At 44.5% G+C, this 26,297-nt stretch overlaps 1 protein-coding gene across 1 annotated transcript; it reads left to right on the top strand.

Moving 5' to 3' along the window:
• Positions 1-12,335: 12,335 nt before the first annotated feature.
• LOC131894650 (small nuclear ribonucleoprotein G-like) lies at positions 12,336-12,702 on the top strand. The gene has a single exon (XM_059244959.1). The coding sequence runs from the start codon at positions 12,352-12,354 to the stop codon at positions 12,577-12,579; it is 228 nt and encodes a 75-aa protein (XP_059100942.1). The 5' UTR covers positions 12,336-12,351; the 3' UTR covers positions 12,580-12,702.
• The last annotated feature ends 13,595 nt before the right edge of the window (positions 12,703-26,297 follow it).

Genomic DNA, 26,297 nt, shown 5'->3' with positions numbered 1-26,297 from the left:
AAAATATTGTGCACCCTAGTAAACTTCTCTGGGGTCAGAGAACAGGACAGCCACTAGATACAGAGGCCAGAAAATGGTGGCACACACACACAATCCTAGCATTCTGAAGGCAGAGATCCATCTGGATCTCTGTAAGTTCAAAGCCACACTGGAAACAACCAGGCATGGTGACTCATGTCTTTAATCCCAGGAAGTGGTGGCAGGAAGCAGAAAGGTATATAAGGTGTGAGGACCAGGAACTAGTGCCTGGTTAAGCTTTTAGGCTTTTGAGCAGCAGTTCAGCTGAGATTCATTCTAGATGAGGACTCAGAGGCATCCAATCTGAGGAAACAGGATCAGGTGAGGAACTGGCAAGGTGAGGTGGCTGTGGCTTGTTCTGCTTCTCTCATCTTCCAGCATTCACCCCAATACCAGGCCCTGGGTTTGTTTTTATTAATAAGAACTTTTAAGATTCGTGCTACAAAAGTTCCTTGGGAGTTTGCCATCGGCAGATCTACACTTGAAGATCTTTGAAAAGATGTATTTTATTTTTTAATGGATTAATTTACTTTTGCTTTGTGTGCCTGCCTGGTTGCCTGCGTGTGTGTGTGTGTGTGTGTGTGTGTGTGTGTGTGTGTGTGTGCAGCATAGGCGTGTAGGACCCACAGTGGCGAGAGGAGGGCATCAGATACCCTGGAACAGGAGTCACAGGCGATTGTAACAGTTCTCACGGGTGCTGGGAACTGAATCCAGTTCTTCTGTTTGAGCAACTGTTCTTGACTGCCGAGCCATCTCTGTAGCCCTGAAATGACGTATTTTAAATAGGAATAAGGTTAAGTCTGAACCTCCTGAAGAGACATTTTATAGACAACTCACAATACCAATTCAGCATTCTTTAGCTTCATACTGCCACCTCTAAACCAGGGGTTCCCAACCTTCCTAATGTGGCGACCCTTTGATACAGCTCCTCATGGTGTGGTGACCCCCAACCAGAAAATTATTTTTGTTGCTACTTCATAACTGCAAAGTATGAATTTTTTGCTACCGTTATGAATTGTAATGTAAATATCTGAAATGCAAAATATCTGATATATGACCCCCCCAATGGGGTCCAGACCCACAAGTTGAGAACCACTGCTCTAAATGACAGGTTTGGAGATCAGAGACCAGACATGGACAGATTCTCAGTTTTAGATTAAATGCATAGGAAATTGCAGTAATCTTTCATTAGTAACTTCATCTATTATCCAAGGACTGGGGGGGGTTATCTATGGGAGGAGTTGTAAAGAAAGCCGTGTAGATATAGAAGATAAAACTGTTCAAGCAGCTCTGTGTGTGTTCGGGAGGCGGCAGCATGTACCTATGCAAAATGGGCATCACACACGTATTTGTTGAAGAATAAATGAATAACACCAAGCTGCAAGCAATGTGATCAGATTGATATAATAACAAAAAAAATAATAGCAAAAAAAGGAAATACTGTGTATGAGAAGGTAGTGTTTGTTTCATTTTTCACGTGAAGGTGGCTTCCTTCCCTCTAAACTAAAGTGATAGTACCTACAAGCACAATCAAAGTCTGTTCTCAAATATCCCTCCCTCCCTTCCTCTCCCCCCTCCTTTCAATGCTGCTAAAACAGCAGCAGGTTCTAAAATGAATGAACTAAGGATGCTCCCCGCAGCAGCTTTACCTCTTTGATATGTTAAACGGGCACCTCAACCATTTGCCCCAGGTCTAAGTAAGACTCAGCACTCCTCAGGCTGAGGAGTAATATCTCTCAAACCCAGGGAAAGAGTTCCCTAGTATTTCCTAGTTACCAATAAAAGGTGGAATCCAGACAGCCAACGGAAGTGACGCGTGGGTATCAGGTGTGGGGTGTAGAGAGCTCCTCAGCATGCCTCACGTTAGTTTTCTTCTCTCATCATTGTGACGGAATATCCGGCAGAGGCAGATGAACAGAAAATAGATTTGTGTGTGTGTGTGTGTGTGTGTGTGTGTGTGTGTGTGTGTGTGTGGTGGGGGGCACAGTTTCGAGGCACATCGTGATGGAGAAGGCATGATGGCTCCTTCCGCGGCAGCCGAAGCTTACGGCATGACTTGCTCTCCTGTCGATTGCTCAGGAACCAGAGAGCTCAGACCAGAAGCAGAAAAGATTCGGCTAAGATGGAGCTCAGGAGTGGACAGCTTCTAGGCCAGGCCCGTCAAATTGCTTCTGCTGCTGCAAGCCACCATCTCAAAAGCTACACAACCTTCCTAAACAGCCCCACCAGCTGGAAAACTAATGTTCAAGCGTGGGAGCCTGTGAGGGGCATGTCACATTCAAACCACATCTTCCTGGCACACTGAGACCTCTGAGTCCACATACCTGGATGCTCATCAACTCCTGTTGAGTCTGTGGAGTTCATCCTAGAGCCTTCTCCTCCTTATTCTAGGAGGCCACTGGGTTGCCTCCTAGTCGGTCTTTCTTATTACTCACAGTTTCTGGTACTAGGTGTCCCGAAGCAACTGAAGGGCATCACCTTTTCACTTACATAAACTTAGGTCTGTGAGAAATAACAAAACCACGCCTAAATTCCAAGGCCAAATACATTTCTTGTTACATCATAGTTCTAGAAAACCAGCCGATCTGTGTTTGAACCTGAGGGACCACGACCCAACTGTGTGACTGGTGTGCCAATTTTCTGAATAAAAGCATCCACACCAAGACTGGGGATAGGGCCGGGCGGTGGTGGCACACGCCTTTAATCCCAGCACTCAGGAGGCGGAGGCAGGCGGATCTTTGTGAGTTTGAGGCCAGCCTGGTCTACAGAGCGAGATCCAGGAAAGGCGCAAAGCTACACAGAGAAACCCTGTCTCGAAAAACAAAAAAAAAACCCAAAAAACAAAACAAAACAAAACAAAACAAAAAAGACTGCGGATAGGTGGTAGAGCACAAGGCCAGTGCAAAAAATGTCAAATTGTCAGTGGTGGCATGGATAGGCATTCCCTCACTTTTTTAGGGGTGCTAACTCAGGTAAGACTAGATCCTTAGATTCCACCCAGAAAAGAATTTCATGATGAGCCAAATATAAAGGAGAGTGTGGTTGACGAAAAAAAGATTGTAGAACATAGATTTTAAGCACAAGCATTAAGAGGAAGAGGGAGGTACCTGGGAGGAAGGTTTGCTGCACCAGGGAGCATGGATGTGAGCCTCGGAAGTCACGTGATTCCCGATTCAAAAATCGCGTGAGATTCCGTCATTTTTGAAATCATTCTCTTCATCTTGTTTTTTTTTTTTTTTTTTTTTTTTTTTCTTTCGTTTTGAAGTCTTTCTCTTCAAACGGTGGCCAAGGAGCCTAAATGACAGGCTGGTTCTTGAGAGGAACCTGGCAGAAGTGATGAGAAGGGAGAGGGAACCCAGACAGGCAGCCTTGAGCGGGGACTCCGGAAGCAGCAGCTCCACGCAAGTCCTTGGCTTTTCCTCCACAGTTGTCAGAGGGAGCGCCCGGTTCTTATCCTTGGACTGCTTACTTTATCATTTGTTTGTTTGTTTGGTTGGTTTTTAAGACAGAGTTTCTCTGTGCAGCTTTGTGCCTTTCCTGGAACTCACTCTGTAGACCAGGCTGGCCTCGAACTCACAGAGATCCACCTGCCTCTGCCTCCCGAGTGCTGGGATTAAAGGCGTGCGCCACCACCGCCCAGCTTGTGTTTACTTTATCTTTAGTGAACACGCTTGCCTGAGGCTGCATGTGAGAGTGGGGCTGAAACCCCAGTGTGGAGCTGGGTCTCTGGATTTCCATGGTGGAAACGGTTCTATCTACACCCCAACTTCAGACCATCTCTGACATTAGGGTTACCTCTTCCAAGGGGGCAATGTTATGGTAACCTCAGTCAATGCTCTTTTGAGGCATGTGAAGGAAAAGCTGTTTCTTCCTGATCCAAAGAATGGAATGTGCTGGGTGTGGGTGGTGCACGCCTTCGATCCCAGCACTTGGGAGGCAGAGGCAGGTGGATCTCTGCCAGTTCAAGGCCAGCCTGGTCTACAGAGTGAGTTCCAGGAAAGGTGCAAAGCTACACAGAGAACCCCTGTCTTTAAAAAAAAAAAAAAAAAAAAAAGAATAGAATGAGTTAATCTGTCCTGTCAATCACTTGGCCAAGAAACTTTTTCTCAGAAAGGTGTATTCACTTTTTTTTAAAAGTTAGAGTTATTAATTTTCTGTGTGAATGTTTTGCCTGCATGTATGTATGTGTACCATATTCATATGTGGTGTCCATGGCAGTCAGAAGAGGGCATCCAGATCCCCTGGAACTGGAGTTATGGGTAGTTGTGAACCACCATGTGGATGCTGGGAATCCACTCAGGTCCTCTGTAAGAGCAGCAAGTACTCTTTACTGCTGGTAGTATCCCTCCAGCCTGGTGGATTCACTTTAAACCAAGAAGTAAGAGGAATAGCTGGTGGTGGTGGTGCATGCCTTTAATTCCAGCACTCAGGAGGCAGAGGCAGATGGATCTCTCTGAGTTTGAGGCCAGCCTGGTCTACAGAGTGAGGGCAGGACAGCCAACCCTGTCTCAAAAAGAAAAAACAAATGGGAGGAATAATTGGCCCTTTAACGCGATAATATACTTTTCCCTCCTGGAAAGCCTTTTTGGGTACAGTCACTTACAGGGCTGTGACCAAACAGCATTGCTGAGATCTGCTTGCATTTCTGAATTTTCCCTTTCCCCCCTCTATCTCTTTCTTTTGGATACTGATGCAAGCCTGGATGTGCATTTCTCTCTCTGAAGCTCCCACCTACCCCTGGCCATGTGGCTGCTTATCTGCCCTGTGGCTGCTTACAAGCTCCATGGCTTTCTCCCTCCTAGTCTCTATCTTCATGCTCTAAGCCAGCTGCCTAGACTTCCAGCTCACCTGCCCTGTGGTTTCTCCAATAAAACTGCACACAAGCTTCCTTCTGAGTCTGTTTTAAAATTCTTCTATTAACGAAACTATGAATCTCAAGAAAGGATCCCAATTCCTCCCAGTAACATGTGGCATTCCAGATGAGACTTCTCTACATTTCCAAGGTTATAATTGATAAGGTCCTAGGCCTGGGCACAGAGAAGTATGGAGTTAGGATATCTTCAGTTATATAAACAAAGTGAATGTCTTGTTTATGAGAGTCCTAGAAAATGTCTGGGAATGAATGAGGCCAAGATATATATATATATTTGGGCCTTAAGCCTTGTTCCTAGCTGTTTCCCCACAAAATATCTATATTTGAAAGGAATAGTATCTGTATGTCTAGGACCTTCACAGCGAATGCTGTTTCTTATACTGGAATTTTTGCTTTTCATCTTGTGAGAAGCTTCAATTCCAGGGTGTGAGGATGGGGGCTTCCTTCTCTTTCCCACATCCTCACAGTCTTCCCTGCCTTTCTGTTCAGCCTCAAAATAAAGCAGCATCTGGGGGTGAGCAATCTGATGCTCACTGTTCACAGGCTCAGTCACAAGACGATACAATTCTGATTCCTCTTGTCAATGCAGCGCAACAGGAATCACAGCCCCGAACTGCCTCCAAACAATGTGAGGAGTTCTTTTATCTTCTAAAAAGTAAGAACTGCTCAGGTAAAGCCGGATCTTTGACTATACTACAGAGAGGAATTCTAGGACCAGCTGCAGTGAAGCAGGGTTGGAGGTTGTTAAATGGAACTTTTGACGTCCATGGGAGGGGTGTTAATACAAAGAAATATGCTCAGGGAAGAGTAAGGCGCACTCAAGAGCGTAGGAGCAGGCTTCTCGTCTCTCCTGTGTCTTAGGGAGAGCTGAATGTAGGATTTAGGAAACTCGGAAAATGAAATTTCGTCACACATCCAAGGAACTCCATCTACTTCCGTCTCCTCCCCCTTTTTGGTAAGGGGGATTCTAGGGTCTGATCCTCTGGATGACAGAGCAACCAGATAAGATAACATCATGAATGTCAGTAGTTGCACAAGGAGGTGAAAGGGGGTCTTTTGCTGTAGGTGGGGTTTTATGTGAGATTCCTAGAAAATTGCTGGCTTACCTCTGGGAAAGGAGGAAAGTCCAGGCCTTTCCAGCATGGTTCACTGCTATTTTAACTTTCATATTTCCATGAATTTCTCCTTATAAAACTGAATGAAAAAAAAAATGAAATAAAAAGGAGGTGGACATGACTACTCCCAAAATATGGAGAAGATTTTTTATTGTAGATATAAAGAAGAAGGCAGGTGGGAGGGGGGGAGTCTAGGCTGAACATGGCGGACGGACTAAACCAGACCATGAGAGGAGACCGGGGAAGGGGTAGGAGCAAGACAGGGGCCTCCAACCAAAAGAGGCCAAGAGGCCAAGGGACTGGTGTACCCCAAATGGCTGAGTCACAGAGGGATCAGGCTGGCGGAAGGGAAGCAGAAGTCCAGCCCCTGAGAGGAGGGGTTTAGGCTGGGGGCGGGGCGAGGGTGCTGGGAGGGGCCACAGGTACTGAGAGTTTTTCTTTTGAGTTCTAACAAAAATAAATATTGCCTCTGTGTTGGCAACTTTCACAGCAAATGTGTGTTGGAATTCTTGATTCCCTGCTGGTGAGTGGCTTCATCCAGATTCCGGAGTAAAGGTCTTCTTTTCCTTGCCAGGTGCCCCAAATTTTCTGTGTCTGTCTATCCTGCTTCATCCTGTTGCCTACCGGTTGAATTACAAAGGGCTCTCCTTGTCACAAAATCTTCACTTCTATATAAAGTAAAAAGTAAACGGAAATTGGTCATAGATGACTAGGGGAGGGGGAGGGAGTAGACTGAGAGAGGGTGTGTGTGTGTGTGTGTGTGTGTGTGTGTGTGTGTGTGTGTTTCACAAAACTTCAACCTCTTCAATTCCTCAATACCAGGAATGCATCTAGGTTTTCAGCTTAGCTTCCAGCACAGTACACATCAATGATTCTTAGTCTGTTTATGCTGCTGTAACAGCATACCACAGCCTGAGTGAGTTTTGTTCGGTTTCGTTCTGGTGTTTGAGACAGGGCCTCGTTCTGCAGCCCTGGCTTATCTGGCACTCGCTTATGTAAACCAGGTTGGCTTTGAATCCATAGGTATCAGCCTGCCTCTGCCTCCCAAGGGCTGTGATAAAAGGCGTGCACCACTGCTGCCCAGCTCAGACCGGGTCATTCTCAATGATCTGAAATTTATTTAGCTTATGGTTCTGGAGGCTGGAAAGTCCAAGAGGACAAGAGAGGGCCAGAGGGCATAAACCTTGACTTTATAACAAACCCACTCCCATGTTAAGGAGCCTACCCCAGCAGCGATCAATATCCTGATGTTCCTCTGTCTTTATGACCCGAACACCCCCCATCAGACTCTACTTCCCCATGTTATTGCTTCAAGGACTAAGTACTCCCCACACGGCCTTTGTAGAGCACATTCAAGTAGGAACAATTCCAAAGCACTGTTTTCAGCAAGAATGAAGAAAAACATATTTCTATCAATCAGAAATTGATGAGTTACTTCTGGCTAATCCACTGAAATAGATTTTGTTCCTGGTTTCTCGTAGATCCTCAGTATTCTCATTATTAAATGCTGATTTAAATCAAGATGCTGCAAGGCAGAGTTCACGGTGTTCCATTAAAATCTGTGAATACAAGAGTGATGTGCCCCGATTTCCACCCCCGCCCCCCAGTTTATTACATGGTTCTCTTTGGAACAGGGATAAAATTAGCCGACTCATTAATATGACACAATGGTAAGCAGTAGACTCAAAGGCAAACTGATACAGGAAAATCAGGTTGCTGAAGTGAATCATCCCACACACCTACTTGTATTTCCTTTGTATCTATTTTTGGGTGGAGAGTAGCGTGCAATTATGAGGACTCAAAGAATCTTTCTAAGGATCTGTTTGGATTTGTGCCAACAGCATCCAATGCTTCCTTCAAGGCCCAGTTCAAGCCGTACCCTGAGGTCTTTGAGGAGGAAAGACAAAGGATCAGTGCCTCTGTGATGAGTGACCGGAAAGGACATGTGGAGGGGGCCTCTAGTGTAAGAACCAGAGCCCATAGAACCCTTTCAAGTTGGAGTAGTTATAGGATGTAAAGGGGGAGGGTAAAGGGGGCTGAAGTCTTCCCACTTTGGGCCTATGGTCAGCAGTTACTGGGGTGGCTAGGAAGGAAGTGGTGAGTGGAGGGAGGTCAGGTGACCGATAAACATCTTTGGTCATCAGCCATTACTGGATGGGGAATCGGGTGGTGTGGTGATATTTTAATTGTGCTGAAATGTGATTTTATTTGTACAATAAATAAAGTTTGCCTGGAGATCAGAGGTCACATAACGAGCCATAAGCAGAGTCAGGCGGTGGTAGCACATGCCCTTTATCTGATCACATGGCAGGCAGAGTCTCCGTGTGGTCAAGGACACAGCCAAGCGTGGTGACACGAGCCTTTAATCCCAGTACCAACCACAGAGACCTGGAGGTCTGTATAGACAGGCAATGACGAGGAATTCATGTGGCTGGGCTTAGAGCCAATGAGAAATCAGAATAGAAAGGCAATCAAAACACAGGTTACACAGGAAGAAGCTCTCTCTGTAGAAGCTACTGCTGGTGGTAAGCTAAAGCTAGTCGTGGCTATTGCTCTGATCTCTTTGGCTGTTACCTCTGTATTTGGCTCTGTGTTTCTTATTTAATAAGACTGTTTAGAAATTTATCTACAGGGTAGCTAGAGAAGCAAGTGGGAACCAAATGGGTTTTGGGAATTGCATTGCTTAGTCAAAATGGAAGAGCTTTACAAAATGTTGTGATCAGGCATAACATTCTTACCCTTTGATTTTTATTAGATCCATGGAAAAAGGAGAATAGTTTTCATTCTAACTACTTTCTGCTGAACAGGTGTAGCATCTGTGGTGATTTGAATGACAATGCCCTCCCACAGGCTGATACATTTGAATGCTTGGTCACCAATTAGGGGAACTGTTTGGGAAGGATTAGGAGGTGTGGCCTTGGAGTAGGTGTGGCCTTGTTAGAGAACCAGTGTCACTAGGGGCCAGCTTTGAGGTTTCAAAAGGAGGCCCAGTGTCTTTTTTTGTTGTTTTGTTTTTTCGAGACAGGGTTTCTCTGTGTAGTTTTGGTGCCTGTCCTGGATCTCACTCTCTAGACCAGGCTGGCCTGGAACTCACAGAGATCCACCTGACTCTGCCTCCTGAGTGCTGGGATTAAAGGCATGCACCACCAATGCCCGGCTAAGGCCTGGTGTCTTGCTCTCTGCCTGCTGCCTACAGATCAGGATCTGAAGTTCTCAGCTACTGCTCTAGAGCCATGCCCCATCTGCTCCCCACCATAATGATCATGGACTAACTCTGTAAAACTATAAGCAATCCCCAATTAAATGCTTTATTTATAAAACTTGCCTTGGTCATGGTGTCTCTTCACAGCAATTGAACATTAAATGAGACATCATCCTCATCAGATGAGTTTTGGGGTAGTCTTTGGAAACAGAAATTCTGGAGCAGGAGGTTACTGTAGATGTGTCTTTTGATGATGTCCTAGGTAAAGGAGTTCGGCGCTGGAACAACACAAACAGGCTAGGTATTTAGAAAGACAGCGTAGAGCCGGGCAGTGGTGGCGCACACCTTTAATCCCAGCACTCGGGAGGCAGAGCCAGGCGGATCTTTGTGAGTTCGAGGCCAGCCTGGGCTACCAAGTGAGTTCCAGGAAAGGCGCAAAGCTACACAGAGAAACCCTGTCTCGAAAAACCAAAAAAAAAAAAAAAGAAAGACAGCGTAGAAAGCCATGCCTGTTGAGTTAGGGTCTAAGAAAGCAGTCAGGTTCAATAACGGAGGTCAATAATCAGCCACAGGGTGGGTGAGCAGCTACTACGGCAAGAGGTGCAGTGGGGGTGGGGAAGGACTTCAGAGAAAAATCGAAAAAGCCTAAGGTGTCAGGGAAAACATGCTCAGGATTTGGTCAGTTCAAAAGAAAAAGAGATCAAAGAAAAGAAAAAGTCATGCTTTTCTGAGAAACTCAGAAGCAGTGGGCAGCTTAGCAGAGTTACATGGTGGAGGGCTCTGTGAGGGGTGGATGACAGGGTGCAAAGACTTCTGGAAAGGATGAATGCATTATCCCGTTAAGGGGATAATTATTCCTCCCATCGCCTTAGTATGTCTTCAGGTGAATTAGCTTTACTGAGACATGGTCTCTTGGCCAGGTGACTGACAGGTCCAGTTAGATCAGCTCTTAAAGGAGGAGACAGCCATTCTTGATGCTCTAATCTTTGGAGCAGAGCAGAAAGTTGAGTTTCTACTCAGGGCCAGAGGTAGATTCCTTTCTTTTGACTGGGAGGAGGTAGTTTTTCCTTACTAGACCTCAATGAAGCCTTGAAATCTCTATCTTTTCACACAGAATTTTAAATCTTAAGGGAGCAATTATGATGCTTTCCTTTTAAGGGTTACCAGGGAATCAGGAGCTGGGAGCAAAGCTGATCATAAGGGAGGGATCCATCCTCAATGGCTTCCAAGCATGTTGATCCTTGTCTAGCTATCTAGCAGATTTGTATTGAGAGGTTTCTGTACCCCAATAATAGGTTTCCCTACTAACACAGTAAGCCAGATCAAGCCAAATCAAAAAGTAAAAGATCAGATATATTTGAGCAAAGCACTCCCAGGTGAGTCCTCCAGTCCCTAGAGTTCAAGGTAGGGGAGGAAGGCAAGAGACAGATCACACAGCCTGTCTAGAGGAGGGGGTTTAAATACCCTGTAGGCATGGGGCGATGATGCATCTGTCACATACAGTTTGTGCCTGATCATAAGCTTTAGGTGTGGACTCGGGGAGCTGGCAGCCTCAGAGTAGGAGCTGCCATGACCACCAGGAATGCGGAATTATGCTTTTTGGTGGTCTTTCTGAGAGAGTGGGGGTGGGGTGGGGTTGGAATGGGACTGAGAGGGAGATTCCAGCCCAACACGTATGTTGAATTAACTAACCCCACTGTGGTGACACCAGAAGCTGGGGAACATAAGGAAGGAATTAAGTTATGAGGGCAAATGAAGGATTAAGAAAAGCAAGGCAAGCTGGGTACGTCTCGGAGGGCCCTGTCAAGAAGTGCCGCCGAGCAAACGTGCCATGTCCAATAAACAGAGTTAGTGCAAGAGATTCATTGGGGGAGGGGAGAGTGACAGAGCAACGGCTGTTTCTGAATGGGGACACGAGAGAGGCAGGCTGACAGACAGACAGACAGAGAGAACAGGAAAGAGGAACAAGAGGCAAGGGAGGCAAGAAAGGTAAGAGAGAAACAAGTGAGCGAGCTGTGCCCGGCGATACTTTTAAGGGGTACATACGTCAAATATCTGACGGTGGGAAGGCAGCTGGTGACAGGCGATGATGTAGATGATGTAATTGCTGGCTGCCGCTATGAGAACTAACAGCAAAATTCTCATGAATGGCATTAATGCCGTTGTGAAAGAAGACACCAGAGAGCTTTGTGATATATATATTTTTTTTCTGCCAAGTAAATACACACAGGGACAACAGTCTTCTGTCTGGCAGGGAGCCTGTGATAGTTAATCTAGATTTCGACTTGGTGGGGTCTAGAATCACATGGTAGACATGCTTCTAGGCATGGCTGAGGGGGGATTTAGATTAGATTGATGTGGCTCCCTTCCTTGGCCCCGGGAGCAAATGAGCTGAGGGCAGTATTCACTGTTCTCTGCTGATACAAGGTGGATACAATGTGGCCAGCCTCTCAAGCTCCCGCTACATGACTTCTATGCTGTGATCGGCTGAATGTATCTACATACCCTGAATGTGTGAGCCAGAGTGAACCCTTTCTCCCTTCAGTTGCTTCTGTCAGGCTACTTCATTACAGCAACAGGAAACTAGCTAAGAGAGAGCCCTTACCCCAATCCAGACACGATGCCACCTTGATAGGGAAGTTTTCAGAGACAACCAAGGTCGCTCTTCCCCAGCTTCTGGTCATTCCCACCTTTACATTTTCCTGCTTTTCTGTGCCTTCTGTTTTTGTCTCTTAGTAGGACACTGGTCATGGGATTTAGGACGCTCCTTAGATCAAAGGAAATTTCATGTCATAATCCTTAACGAATTATTTCCTCTGAGACTCTATTTCTTAATAGGGTCACACTCTGAAGTTCTGGGTGGAATGGTCAGGGGAGCACTCCTGCATATTTGTTTAAGAAAGAAGATAAAAATGACATCTCCAAATATAAAGGAGGAAGATTTTCTTCTTCCACATTTATATCAATTCTAGAAACAGCTCAGGCATCAACCTAGGTCACACGACACACACACACCCCCCATCACAGTTTCAATGGAAGAGAGCATGTAGATTGGCTAGCGTGAGTCACATACTCACTTGCACAGGGTCAAGAGAACCCATATAAGCTTTTTTCCACCGTACCAAGCCCGCTGAAGTGTCGCCATGAGCAAGGCCCACCCTCCCGAGCTGAAGAAATTTATGGACAAGAAGTTATCATTGAAGTTAAATGGTGGCCGACACGTACAAGGAATACTACGGGGCTCTGATCCCTTTGTGAATCTTGTGATTGATGAGTGTGTGGAGATGGCAACTAGTGGGCAGCAAAACATCGGCATGGTGGTCATACGAGGAAACAGCATCATCATGTTAGAAGCCTTGGAAAGAGTCTAAACAATGGCTGGTCAGCAGAGGAGTCCACATCCTTCCTCTAAGGACTGTTTGATTGGGGTGTAGAATTGGGTCATGTACATTTTCATACGAAACTTTTTGCTAAATAAACTCTTGTGATATTCAGAGTGGAAAAAAAAAAAAGAACCCACATGATTGACAGCCTTCTTAGAGCTACCAGAGAACAAAAGTCTCCCCAAGACAAGAAGGCTGGACAGATGGTATGTGTGCTACAGAAGCCCAGCCCCCCAACACCACTTCAGCTCATTCTGGGCCCAGAGCTAAAGGAAAAGTAAAAATTGCAGTCAACAGTTCTATAGACTATAAAACGTACTGCAAGCAAGTTGTTCTCCAAACATGCTCTACAGGAAGTAGAATCAGGGCTATAGAACCTTAGAGGCTGTTGGGTGGTGGTGGTGCACACCTCTAATCCCAGCACTCAGGAGGCAGAGGCAGGTGGACCTGAGTTCAAGGCCAGTCTGGTTTACAGAGTGAGTTCCAGGACAGCCAGGGATACAGAGAAACCCTGTCTTGAATGCCCTCCCCCCCAAAAAAAACAAAAACAACAATAACAACAAAACCCCTCAAAGCCCGTGTCCAGTGATGTACTTCCTCCAGTAAAGCTCCACACCCTAAAGATTCCATTACCTTCCGTAACAGCACCACCATCTGGGGACCATGTGTTCAAACACATGAGCCTATGGGGGACATTTCCTGTTTGAACCATAACAGAAAGGATAGTCATTTGTTGATGTTCAATGGGGATTGGTTAGAAGATCCCCAGAGCTAAGAACTCTGCTGATACTCAAGTTCCTTCTTATCCAAATGGCCTGGAATGTGAGTATGCAATCTATTCATATACTCCTGTGTGCATACAATCTTCTTTAGATTATATATAATACCTCATACAATGCAAACATGTAGACAGACGTTTCCTGTCCTGACCACTTAGTCCCAAATAAATACACAGAGGCTTATATGAATTATAAATGCTTGGCCGATAACTCAGGCTTGTTACTAGCTAACTCATACATATAAATTAACCCATATTTCTATTTATGCTTTACCATGTGGTGGTACCTTTATGAGTATAGCTCATTTATTTCATGCTCCCTCTGTGTCTGGCTGGCAAATCCTGACTCCGCCTTTCTCTTTCCCATCATCCTTAGTTTGATTGGCCCACCTATATTTCCTGCCTGGCTACTGGCCAATTAGCGTTTTATTAAACCAATTCAAGTGGCAAATCTTTACAGTGTACAAGAGGATTATTCAAATGCTGTTTAAGCCATTGTTAACATGTAAATCCTAAGGAATAAAGAGAAGGAAAAGGACTGTGTACATGTGCAGTACAGATACAGCCACTGGAGGCCACATTTTTGACCTGTAGTTGAATTCACACATACAAAGCCCTCCTATATACAGGGTCCACTCTACTCCGGCCAAACTTGCTCTCAGCCAAATCCTTTATAAACAGAAAACTACATTCCTGTCGGGTGTCCCAATGTCACCTTTTGATCTCAGAAACACATATTTTTTTTTCTTCCCAGAAGCATTTGCTTCAGAAGAAATGTGAAGCCCAGAGAGTTCAGACTAAGTCTTTGCTCTTTCAAGGAAAAGGAAAAATGGGGAGCTTTGATCGTTTCTCCTTCTGCAATAAAAACAAACAAACAAACAAACAAAAAACCCAAAAACAAAACAAAACAAAGAAAGCCTACAGTATGGCTTCTTTGTCTTGTGGCACCTTGAGGACCAAGGCTTAAGGGATGGGCTTCAGCAACAAGAGCAGGATTTGTTTCCAGTCAACTTGCTAGGCCTGTTCCTGTCGTGGTCTGAGTTAGCGGTGTTGACTTTTAACACAGCTTGGTTACTTTCCATGCACTAACAACAGAAAACAAGTAGCCTTCCTTTGCTGGCTTCATAATCTCAGGTGACACAGGCCTCCAAGTCTCAGATGTCCTCAATGACAGGACGGGCTCAAGAGGAAGGTGATCACAATGTTTATGTATCGTCTTGGGTATGCCCTCGTCCAACACCATTCTAGATGTTTCTGTGAACCTGGCCTTTGTTGCTATATGTGTACGTGTGAAGTTGTTGTATGTATATGCCAGAGGTTGATATCTGGTGTCTTCTGCCTTATCTTTTGACACAGGGTGTTTAATTAAACCCTGAGCTCACCAATTTGGCTGAAGTGGCCCACCAGCAAACTCCAGGGATCCTCCTGTCTCGACTTCACAGTACTGCTATTCCAGGCGTACTCCAGTATACCCGGATTTTTACGTGGGTGCTGGGGGTTGAATTCAGGTCCTCCTGCTTGCTCAGCAACTATGGTACAGATTGAGCAATCTCCTCAGCTCCAAGAAGGTGTTCTTTCAGTGACAGGAACACTTAAACAAACTGATTTTGAATGAAGTGGATTAGCCTCCACAATGTGTGTGGGCCTCATCCAGTCAGTTTGAAGTCCTCCTGAGATATCGGTGAGACCAAGATCTGGGGAAGAAGGAATTTAGGCAACAGATGCCTTTGGATTTGAACTACAACATCAGTCCTTCTCCGGGGCTCCAGCCTGCCTGTCCTCTCTGTAGGGATTTGACCTCCCAGGATCTACAAGCATATGAGCTGTGATATAAACTGTTTCTTAAATATTGTTCTATTTATATTGGATTAGTTCTGCTTTCTGGAGAATGCTGAGTGATTTGTTGAGGGTTGGTGGTCCCTGTTTCCTGTAGCATGTGCCTATACTCTCCTCTGGCTTTGAGGTGACATGTTTGTCCCTACCCTGCTCACATGGCTACTCCATATTTCACTGCTTCCCATGCTAGATAAACAACACAGGTCCTGCTGAGTCTTCTCCATTCCAGGGTAGGTGGTCCTACTGGACACACAGGTCATGTTCATAGGCATTAATACTCTTCTGATGTGTTATTCTAATTAATCTTTATCAATGAAAAATCAGGAGTCAAATATTGGGGTAAGAACCTGAAAGATCAGAGAACCAGGAGCAGCCACCAGTAACCTCATACCTCTTCTATTCCTCCATCCCAAAGGACCAAACCCCTCTTTGCCCCAACTTATCACTTCCTGTCTCCTTTCTGTATAGACCTCCAGACCTCTATGGTTAACTAATGGCTAGCTCTGCCCTCTGACTCCAAGCAAGCTTTATTTGTCAGAACACAAACAAAATATCACACAACACACTCTTTTGTGTCTCTCTCTCTCATCCTTGCTCTGATAGACTCTGCCCCCAGCCAGCATCCTTGTAAGGAAGCGTCAGGCTTGGCTCACTCACGTGCAGTCTCTAAGGCACCTTAGCATCAGATCCTTCAGGCTTACTGTCTCTTCCTCAAGAGCTTTGAAGCTCGTTTCTAGGGGAAACTATCTTCAGCAGTATCAAGGGCTTATTTCTGAAAAGAAAAAAAAAAAAAGAAATATTCATATATTCAAATGGGTTGCCTTTCTGAGACATCCAATACTACTGTGAATTCTCTCAATCATCAAACGATTTCCTGCGCGCTCATGCAGATTTCTAGTTACACGCTCAGCTTTAATATTTGATGTTCTAATCCTGAGGTTAAATTCACCATCATTTGGAAAAATTGAGCTTTGGACTCCCTGTCAGTGCCCCGGGGATGCTCACATTTAATTAAAAACTAATGGAGAAGGCGTTTCTTTAATAATTGATTAGTCTTATCACTTAAGCATGTCGTGGCTGTTGCCTTTGGGAGTGAATGACTTTTACCTTTCTTTTTTTTGTGTAAAATCCACATATGCCTATTAGCAACTCTTGGTATTTGTGCTGCCTTCCTTTTGAGAGAGAGAATCCACTCTTCTTCTATGTTACTTGAAAGCTTGCGTTTGAACATGTCCTCAGAGACCAGTAGAAAAAAGAGTGGGCCTCCTGTTTGAGGACACTCTGGTTAGTATTTGTCTTTAAAATCTTTATTTATTTGTGTATTTGTGTATTTTAAATTATGTATATGTGTGACTGCTGTGGGTTATGTGCACATGCGTACAGTACTCATGGAGGTCAGAGGAGGACATTGGATGTCCTGGCTGGAATGTAGTGAGCTGCACTATATGATGCTGGGAATTGAACTTGGGTCCTCTGCAAGAGCAGTATGTCCCCTCAATCATTGAGCCATCTCTCCAGCTCCCAGTGTTTGTCTTTATCTTCCTTCCTTTGTTCCCTAAATCTGGTGACAATAACAGAGAATATAGGCTTTAATTAATCAATACCAGACAGGAAAACAAAACAAAACAAAGCAAGGTGCAGCTGGTGATTGAGAATTCTGGGTGTTTATGGTGCGGGTTCTGGAATCCTGGAAGCCTCAAAATTTGTTTGAAAGCCAAGGCAAGAGTTATAGCACGCAGCACAGGAAAGAGAGTGCTGTGGATATCGTTCTGTATAAATAAAACACTGATTGGCCAGTGGCCAGGCAGGAAGTATAGGTGGGACAAGGAGAGAGGAGAATTCTGGGAAGTGGAAGGCTGAGTGGGAGACACTGCCAGCCGCCACCATGACAAGCAGCATGTGAAGATGCTGGTAAGCCATGAGCCACGTGGCCAGGTATAGATTTATAGAAATGTGTTAATTTAAGATGTAAGAACTAGAGAGCTAGTAGCCTGCCACAGCCATACATTTTTTAAATAATATAAGCGTCTGTGTGTTTATTTTATAAGTGGGCTGTCAGACTGCCAAAGGCTTGCCCTGCTCGCCAGCAGACTGCATGTAAAATTCTGTTCATCTATAGCAAAAGGCCAGTCAGAGAGGAAATGTGTGAGGGGTACTGACAGTCAGAAGAAATACAGATGAACATATGATCAAATTTCCTAGTAAGGAAGGGCCATGGAATAACAGTATACCATAGTTTACTCTTTGAAAACGCTTCATTTAGATAAGAGTGTGTGCGAACTCTCTCTACTGGAAGGAAATTGAAGGGACAGTCTTTGGGAGCCACAATGCCAGTGTTAAACAAAGTATCAGGTCCATAGCTTGATCCAGCAGTTGCCGGAATTTTCTACAGAAATATGGACACAAAGAGGAGGATGCAACATTGTTTCCAGTGGCGAAGAAGTAGAAATGCCAATATCAGTGTTTCATGAATGTGTTTGGTGCTCAGAAAGGCCAGAAGAGGGCATTGTTTCCCCTGGAGTTAGAGCTATAGACCACTGCAAACCACCACATGGTTGCTAGGAATAAAACCTGGGTCCTCAGGAGAACAGCCAGACCTCTTCATCTCTGTGTCATCTTTGCATCTTTTTAAATAATTATGTACACAAACAAGTTACAAATATAGTAGAAATACCTTTTTTCCTCTTAAGAAAGTTTGTGTGTGTGTGCGTGTGTGTATGGAGTATTGTAGGTGGACGTTTCTGTCCCATCAGTCAATTCCAAATAACCACTCAGAGACTTACTATTAATTATAAATGCTCAGGCTGGTTACTAGCTAATGCTTACATTTTAAATTAACCCATCTTTCTTATCCACCCTCTGCCATGCAGCGGTACCTTCTTTCAACATGGCACGTTCACCTTGCTTCTCTCTGCAACTCTCTCGACTCCTGAGACACTGCTCTTCTTCTTCCCATCATTCTCTCTGCCCCCCAAATCCTGCCTAGCTATGGGCCAACCAGCTTTTTATTTACAATGAAAGCAACACATTTTCACAGTGTACAGAAGGACTATTCCACAGCAGAGTATGGGTGTTTGCCTACGTGCATGTGCAAGTACAGGTCCATGCGTACGTGTGTGTAGGACGCCTTCCTCAGTTCCTCTAACCTCTAGCTCTCTCACTGAACATAGAGCCTATCAATTTTGCTAGATCGACTGGCCAGTGAGCTCCAGAGATCCATCTGTCTCTGCCCCTGCCCCTGCGAGTTCTGAGGTTAAACCACCTAGCTTGTTTTTTTATGTGGATGCTGGGCTTCTGAACACAGGTCCTCGTGTTTATATGGCAAGCACTTTACTAACCGAGGTACCTCACCATTACTTCTTTTTAAAAAGCTTTTTAAATTAGGATATACTAATTACACATAATGAGTTTCAGGTGTGGTGACTTTCAGTCCCAGCACTCAGGAGGCAAAGACAGGAGAATCTACATAAATCTGAGGCCAGCCTGGTCTACAAAGCGAGTTCCAGGACAGCTAGGGCTGTTACACAGAGAAATCCTGTCTCGGAAAACCAAAACCAAAACAAAAAACAACAACAAAAAAGGAGTATTGATAAGTATTTTTGAATCTCCTGTTGTAGGATTCTCCGATGATGTAATAAGCCAGATCAAGTTGAATTAAAATCTGGATTTAATGAGCAAAGCACTCTGGGGTGACTCCCAAGCCCCCAGGAGTGAGGCCCAGAAGGGAGGAGAAATCACGTGGCAGGTCTATGGACAGAAGCTTAAATACACTGTCAGTGAAGTCTTGAGCAGCTCCAGGGGAGGAGCCTCTGCTTGGTGAGCTTTCTGAGGGGCAGGGTTTGGAGAGGGAGGAGGGGGGCTGAGGTGGAGCTTCCAGCGGAACAAGTATCATTGTTTCATTATACATACATGTAACATAGTTTGACCATATGCCCCCCCATCCTCTCTTGACCCGCCTACTTCTGCTAATGGCCTTCCTCTTTCTAGATAGTTGTAGCTTCATGTTCTTTTGTGTGTGTGAACCAGTGAGTTTTGGGTTAGGGCTGCTTATAGGAACATGAGTGAGGGGACTTATGGGAGCATGGACAACTAACCAGTCGCTACACCACTGTAGGAAATGTCTCTCCCTTCTCCAGCATCCATTAACTACCAATAGCTCCCCAGGAAAGGTTGTGGCCTCATGAACCCCTTGCCACACCAAGAAACTTGTTTTTTCCTACTTGAGAGTAAACTTCTGACAGAATATCTTATTACCCCCAAATTCTTTGGCTAATAATTTCTGTAAACAAGGTCATTCTCCTCTATAAGCAAAACACACTATAGTTAGAATCAGAAAGGAACAGTGTACCCTTAGGTCTCTCCATTACTCTAATGTCCTTTTTTTTTTTTTTTTTTTTTTTGCTTTCTCAACCCAGGGTTTCTCTGTTTAGTTCTTGCTGTCCTGGAACTCACTTTGTAGACCAGGCTGGCCTGGAACTCAGAGATCTGCCTGCCTCTGCCTCCCGAGTGCTGGTGCCCAGCTCTAATGTCCCTCTTAGTAACCAAAGGTCCAGGAGCAGGCTTTCTGCGCCACCCCTGTCACATGTCTCTACTCTCCTTCATTATAGTCTGTGCAGTGGCGCACACTTGGATGTGTCGTCACTGAGGAGATGAACTACAGTTACTTGATAAGGTGGCACTTGTCAAGCCCTTTCCACTTCCAGTGATGCCTTTGAAATCAGAAATGAAACACCAAGTGACTAAAATATCACATTTCTTTTTATTTTGAAATAAGCTATCACTGTGTAGCTCTGGCTGGCCTGAAACTTGATGTGTACACTAAGCTGGCCTCTAACTCCCAGAGATCCATCTGCCTCTGTTTCCTGAGAGTTGGGATCTAAGGAGTGCACCTGGCTTAAATACCCCATCTTTTAAAAAATCAAATCTGACCCACTGATTTCATAACAGGGCTGTCTTTTCCTGTCCTCATTTCTTTTCTCCATCTCTGTCCCCCTGTCTTTCTCTCTCTGTCTCTGTCTCTTTCTGTGACAAAGCCTTACTACATAGCCAGTCTAGCCTTCATTTTTTTTTTTTTTTTTTATCTTGCTTCAGGTTTTCAAGTGCTCTGGTATAGCCGTGGGCCACCCAGCCCCAGCTGGCAGATCCTTCCTGAAGTAATTATTATTATATCCATTATCCGAAGGGATTTTGTAGTTGCTTCCTAGTTTCTCCGTTTCTCTGTCGGCAAAAACTGGTACTCATGTCCTGTTTTGTATCATATCCTATTATTGTTGTAACAAACCTTTGTAACTTAGTTCTTGAAAATAATATACAGTTAATATTTTACAACTCTGTGTGGTCAAATTACATCAGTTTCACTAGGCTAACAGCAGGTGTCGCAGGCTATGCGCCTTCTCTTGGGCCTTCCCAGATTCCAGAAGGGCATCTGCATCCCCTCTCCATCTCTGAGTGAACAGCACAGTGTCTCTGCCCCCTCTAACCTCTGCTTCCACTGTTGCGTCTTCTGAATCTGACTCTCGCGCTTGCTTTTTGAAGGACTCTGTGACCACACGGGGCCCATGTGAATAACCTAGCATAAAATTTCCACCCGAAGCCCTCTAACTTAATTACATATGCAAAGTCCCTTTTACAGTGCAAAGTCATATATTCATAGGTCATGGGAGTTAGCACACCTACGTCTTTGGGGCCACCATTCTGCTTATTTAACCTGTTGGAAGAAAATCTCTATGCTCTCTCTGTCTATTTATCTATCTGTCTGTCTGTCTATCTGTCTATCTATCTACCTATCTATCTATCTATCTGTCTGTCTGTCTATCTTATATGTATGTATGTATGTATCATTGATCTATGTTTCTAATATCTATCATGTATATATGTATATATATCATCTATTTCTATCATCTATATCCATCATCTATATGTCTTTCTATTATCTATTTACCTATCCTGTATCTGTTATTTTTCTAGCATCTATTTATCTATAATCTATTTATATGTTTTAACCTATCATATATATCATCTATCTTTCTTTTTGTCAACTATCTATCATCTATCTATCTATCTATCTATCTATCTATCTATCTATCTATCATCTATCTATCTATCAATCATCTATCTATCTATCTATTATCTATCTATCTATCTATCTATCACCTATCATCTATCTATCAATCATCTATCTATTTAGCTATCATCTATCATCTATTTATCATCTATCTATCTATCTATCATTCTATCTATCATCTATCTATCTATCTATCTATCTATCTATCTATCTATCTACCTTCTACCTACCCTCTATCTATTTGTCTACCTGTCATCTTTCTATCCACCTTCATCATCATCTTTGTCTTCACCTCTCTCTCTGATACTGATTCATGGATTCCCATTTGGTCCCATGGATTAGGACCTGCTGCTGACCTTAAGGAGGCCCTTCAAGTGGGTGAAGTCCTTTAATCACATTTCCATCATTTTTTGAGACCATCCTTAACTTTGGGCACAACAAGATGTCACAGACTCATCCTGAACCTTCCATGCTCCAGTCTCAGTGTCAGATATTTCCCCCAGAAACCCTGACTCTGTTCAGTGGAGACTGGTAAAGCAAGAATTGGCATTAGTCCTAGGTCTGGTGGTACAGCCCATTCATCTCAGTGCCTTGGAAGGCTGAAAGAGGAGGATCATTAATTCAAGGCTACCTTCAGCTTCAGGAGTGTAGCTGAAAGTTTTCCTGTGTCCTGTTTGGCCCGAAGTCAGGACAAATCTCTCTCACCCACTGGTCCTGCAGCCACTCAGACCCAAATAAACACACACACAGGCTAATATTATTTATGAACTGTATGGCCATTTGCTCAGGCTTATTACTGACTAGCTCTTATGCTTAAATTAACACATAGTTCTTAATCTATGTTTAGCCACATGGCTTGGTACTTTTTCCTCAGTTCTGCCTTCACATCTTGTTCCTCTGTGTCTGGCTGGCATCTCCTGACTCAGCCTTCCTGTTCCCATCATTCTCCTTGTCTGCTTATCCCACCTATACTTCCTGCCTGGCTACTGGCCAATCAGCATTTTATTTATCAACCAATCAGAGCAACACATTCACAGCATACAGAGCGACATCACCCATCACAGGAGTTCAAGGCCAGCCTCAGCAATTTAGCAAGATGCTGCCTCAAAATGAAAGATTTTAAAAAGAGGTCTAAAGCTACAAATCAGTGGCAGAGTGCTTGCCTAGCTTCTGTGAAGCCCTTGTTCCCATCCTCAACACCACAGGAAAATGAACAGCTGGGAAAAAAACAACAAAAACAAAACCACTGGCAGTAGCCATCTCAGTATCACTAGGATGCTGCTACTGTTAGGACCTCCCAGGAATCTATACACACAGATATAGACACACAGGTGTTTGCACATACATACAGTACATACTCAAACTCATATACAGCTGTACAATGTATTATATAGTATATGCCTAGCCATATCTATCCACTTAAAAGCATGAGTTCCCAGCAACACTTCGAATTCCAATCTAACCCTATAAGTTTCAGATTCATTTTCTCATTCTTTGCATCCCTACCTCTTTCCAATAATGGAAAAGAAGGCTCTCACTAGTCTTAGTATTTTGGACTTTCATCAAGTCCCAGATTCCCATCCCTGCTGCAGACACTTAATGCAGAGACCCTCTCCTCACCACTGGCCTCCTATGGCATGTGCCAGGCCACATGGTTACATCATCCTGTTGACTCAGGTGACCTGCTTCAGCCCTTTCCTGCATGTGAATGCCTCTTCCTCTGCTAGATGCCAAGAACACAGGATGAGCCAAGTGGCTGTTCTCCTCACCACACCAGGGTCTCATATTATGTGGGGAGGCTGACTCTGTTCTTCCCTCCTCTTCCCAATCTTCTTACTCATTCCTCTTGGCTCCAGCAACCCATGGCGGGCCCTGATGATCCAGTCTTCCACAGGATCTCTTTCCTCACCTCACTGAGGCTGAAAACACCCCATACTGGCCAATCCAACCAAAGGAATGCTGGAGCTTGCTCACAGAAGCTTTAGACCATCAGTTGTGATGTCACTCCCCAACTCTGCATTCGGGTTATGTTGGTAGCTTGGAATTGGCCATACTAGATGTTTTTATACCACAGTAATTGGCAAAGATTAGAAATCAAGTCTTCAGTGCCCCCAATCACCTTTCAAACATTTACCTACCAATCTCTGGTCAAACCTGACTCATATGTGTACTCTGCTCAGCACTGCCTGATGGCATTGGATTTATAAACCGTGTGTGTGTGTGTGTGTGTGTGTGTGTGTGCATGTGTGTGTGCATGTGTGTTCATTCTTTAGTTGGGCCTTTCATATGCTTGGCAAACACTCTGCTCCTGAGCTATTTATCACTCCAGTGCCTAGGTTTGTTGGTGTCTTAGGGTTTCTATTGCTATGAAGAGATGCCATGACAATGGCAACTCTTATAAAGGAAAATATTTAATTGGGCCTGGCTTACAGTTTCACAGGTTTAGTCTATTATCATCATGACGGGGAGCATGGTGGCATGCAGGGAGACATGGTGCTGGAGAAGGGCCTGAGAGTTCTACATCTTGTTCTCCAGGCAACAGGAAGTGAACTGCATGCCACACTGGGCATAGCTTGAGCATATATGAGATCTCAAAGCCAACCTCCACAGTGACACACTTCCTCCCACAAGGCCACACCTCTTAATAGTCCCACTCCCTATGGGCCAAGCACTCAAACCCATGAGCCTCTGGGGGGCCATGCCTAGTCAAGCTACCGCAGTTAAGTTACAAGGGACATTACTTACTTTAGTATTTAGGAAAAAATACAGTGACTTCTGAAAAGTTCCAGTGTTTCCTTGAATAATGTGTCTTGCTAAAAGCTAAGCAAAAAATTCATCCAAATTTGCCAGCATCCCAGATTGGATTAAAGTAGTTACTGTTGGCTAGAAAAGAATATAACATGAGTCAGATACAGCTTCATGCTCTCATTTTATAGTGCAGAGACATTGAGCATGTTTGAGAATGGGTTTCAATAGTGATGAAAGTCAGATTCCGCATTCAGACAAAATTCCAGCAAGTAGATTTTAACATTGAAGCAAATGGCCACATAGAGGGAGTTCCTTGACTTGCATTCTTCAACAACCAAGTGTAGTGAGACTGAGCCATTAAAAATTCCTTACTCTCCAGGGCAGTGATGGTGCACGCCTTTAATCCCAGCACTCGGGAGGCAGAGGAAGGCAGATCTCTGTGAGTTTGAGGACAGCCTGGTCTACAGAGTGAGTTCCAGGACAGTCAGGACTGTTACAAAGAGAAACCCTTCTCTTGAAATATGAACAAACAAACAAATAAACAAAATTACTCAAGTAAATTTCTGTGAATCCTTAACTTCAGAATATATCTGTGTTTGTTAGAGTTCTCTAGAGAAATAGAACCAATGGGAGGTAAATATTCATGTGGATGTGATGTGGTGTGTGTATTTGATGTGATGTGTGTGTGTATGCACGTATATGAGAAAGGCATAGAGAGAGATTTGTTATTTAAAGTTGCTCTTGAGCTTGTGGGTAATGAAGGTCTGAAATTCCTAAGGAAGACCTGCATGGAAAAAATGCGGGTAGGTGTGGGTGGTGCAGGCTTGGGTCTAAAATTTGCAGGCCAGGCCAGGCAGGCTGGACACATAGGCACAGTTCCCATATTTCTCTCTTGGAGTGGAATTCTTTCTTCTTTGGGGTTCCATCAGTTGGAGGGTGCTCATTCACACTATGAGAGTCCATTTCCTTTTTAAAGTCATCTCATTGTAAACATTATTGCCACTGCCACATTCCTTTACAGCACCCTGTCTAGATCAGCGTTTGAACACAACTAGGCATGAACGTCTAGCCCAGCCAACACATACAGAGGACGGGCAGAAATATCTGCTTTGAAAGCAACATTGATTTTTCTTTGCCAGGCAATTTCAAGCATTTGACTTAATGTTTTCTTAGTGAAGGTTAACTAGCAATTAATCAACTCTTAGCTGATTTGACTTTCCACACAAATCTCATTAGAAAATGGACTGCATGATCTCAGATCCATGGTAATTTTTGCCCTTTTCTCTCTGGGGTCATGTATTGCCTTTCCCATGGTGATTTCCGGTCTTCGGAAGAACATACAGGTTGATCTCGTTACGGATACCATGCTGGGACTTGTGAGTGAAGGCGCTGCCCACGTGGCTCCTGCCTCTTAGCGCTCCGCGGGAGGACATTGGCTCGCACAGGTCGGACTAGCGTGGCTCAGGACTCCCAGAGGAGCGAGGGCCTCACCCACGCTAGTGGTTCCTTCCTCTTTTCATAGAGCAAGCCTGAGAGCAGATTTGCCAAGGGAGACAAAATGCCAGCTTGGGCGGCCAGCAGGTTGAAGGCAGCTGACAGCTGCTCAGGGAGTCGGCTGTCTAGACCGCCTGTTGTCAGCACCTGTTGACCTTGTGGGCCACTGAATTTGAGCACAGCCCCTCCTGCTGTGGACCAGGAGGAGGCTGGGGCTCATTAGATTTGTGCTAGCATTCACGGTCAAGTCTGTCTTCCTATCCACGAAGTATATAGAAAAGTCATGAATAAAACATATTTAAGTAAAATTCCAACAGCAGGTGTTACCAGTTTCAAACAGCTTTTTGATGCTCTGCGTATACAGTCCTTGTGAGAAAGAACACAGAGAACTGGGCTGGGGAATGAGGCTCAGTGGTGAGACACTTGCCTAGTGTGCATGATTGGCAGGTTTCATCCTCAGCACCAAAACCCAAAAGCAAGATCCCAGGAGTAAGTGTCCCATAAGATGACGCTTGGATGATCTTGCCACCAACGGAGGTGGCCTCAGTGGTGCATGGTGACTTTGCAACCTACTGTTCAGATAATGCTGTAACTGTAAGTGATTTTAGTAGTTTGGGGTGAGTAACACTAGTGTATCAGTTCCTTTTCTTGCTGTTGGGATAAACTGCATGGCAACACTCACTTAATAGGTTTCTTTTTTGCTCATGGTTTAAGGAGTGGTCATGGCCAGGAAGGCTTGTGGACAAGAAAGTGAGGCAACAGGTTACATTGTATCCACAGCCTGGA

Source organism: Peromyscus eremicus, chromosome 17 (genome assembly GCF_949786415.1).
Source record: "Peromyscus eremicus chromosome 17, PerEre_H2_v1, whole genome shotgun sequence".
Lineage (NCBI taxonomy): Eukaryota > Metazoa > Chordata > Mammalia > Rodentia > Cricetidae > Peromyscus > Peromyscus eremicus.
This window is presented reverse-complemented; position numbering and strand designations above follow the sequence as displayed.

Coding starts and splice junctions, on each gene's coding strand:
- LOC131894650 (XM_059244959.1), top strand. CDS start 12,352: ATGAGCAAGGCCCACCCTCCCGAGCTGAAGAAATTTATGGACAAGAAG.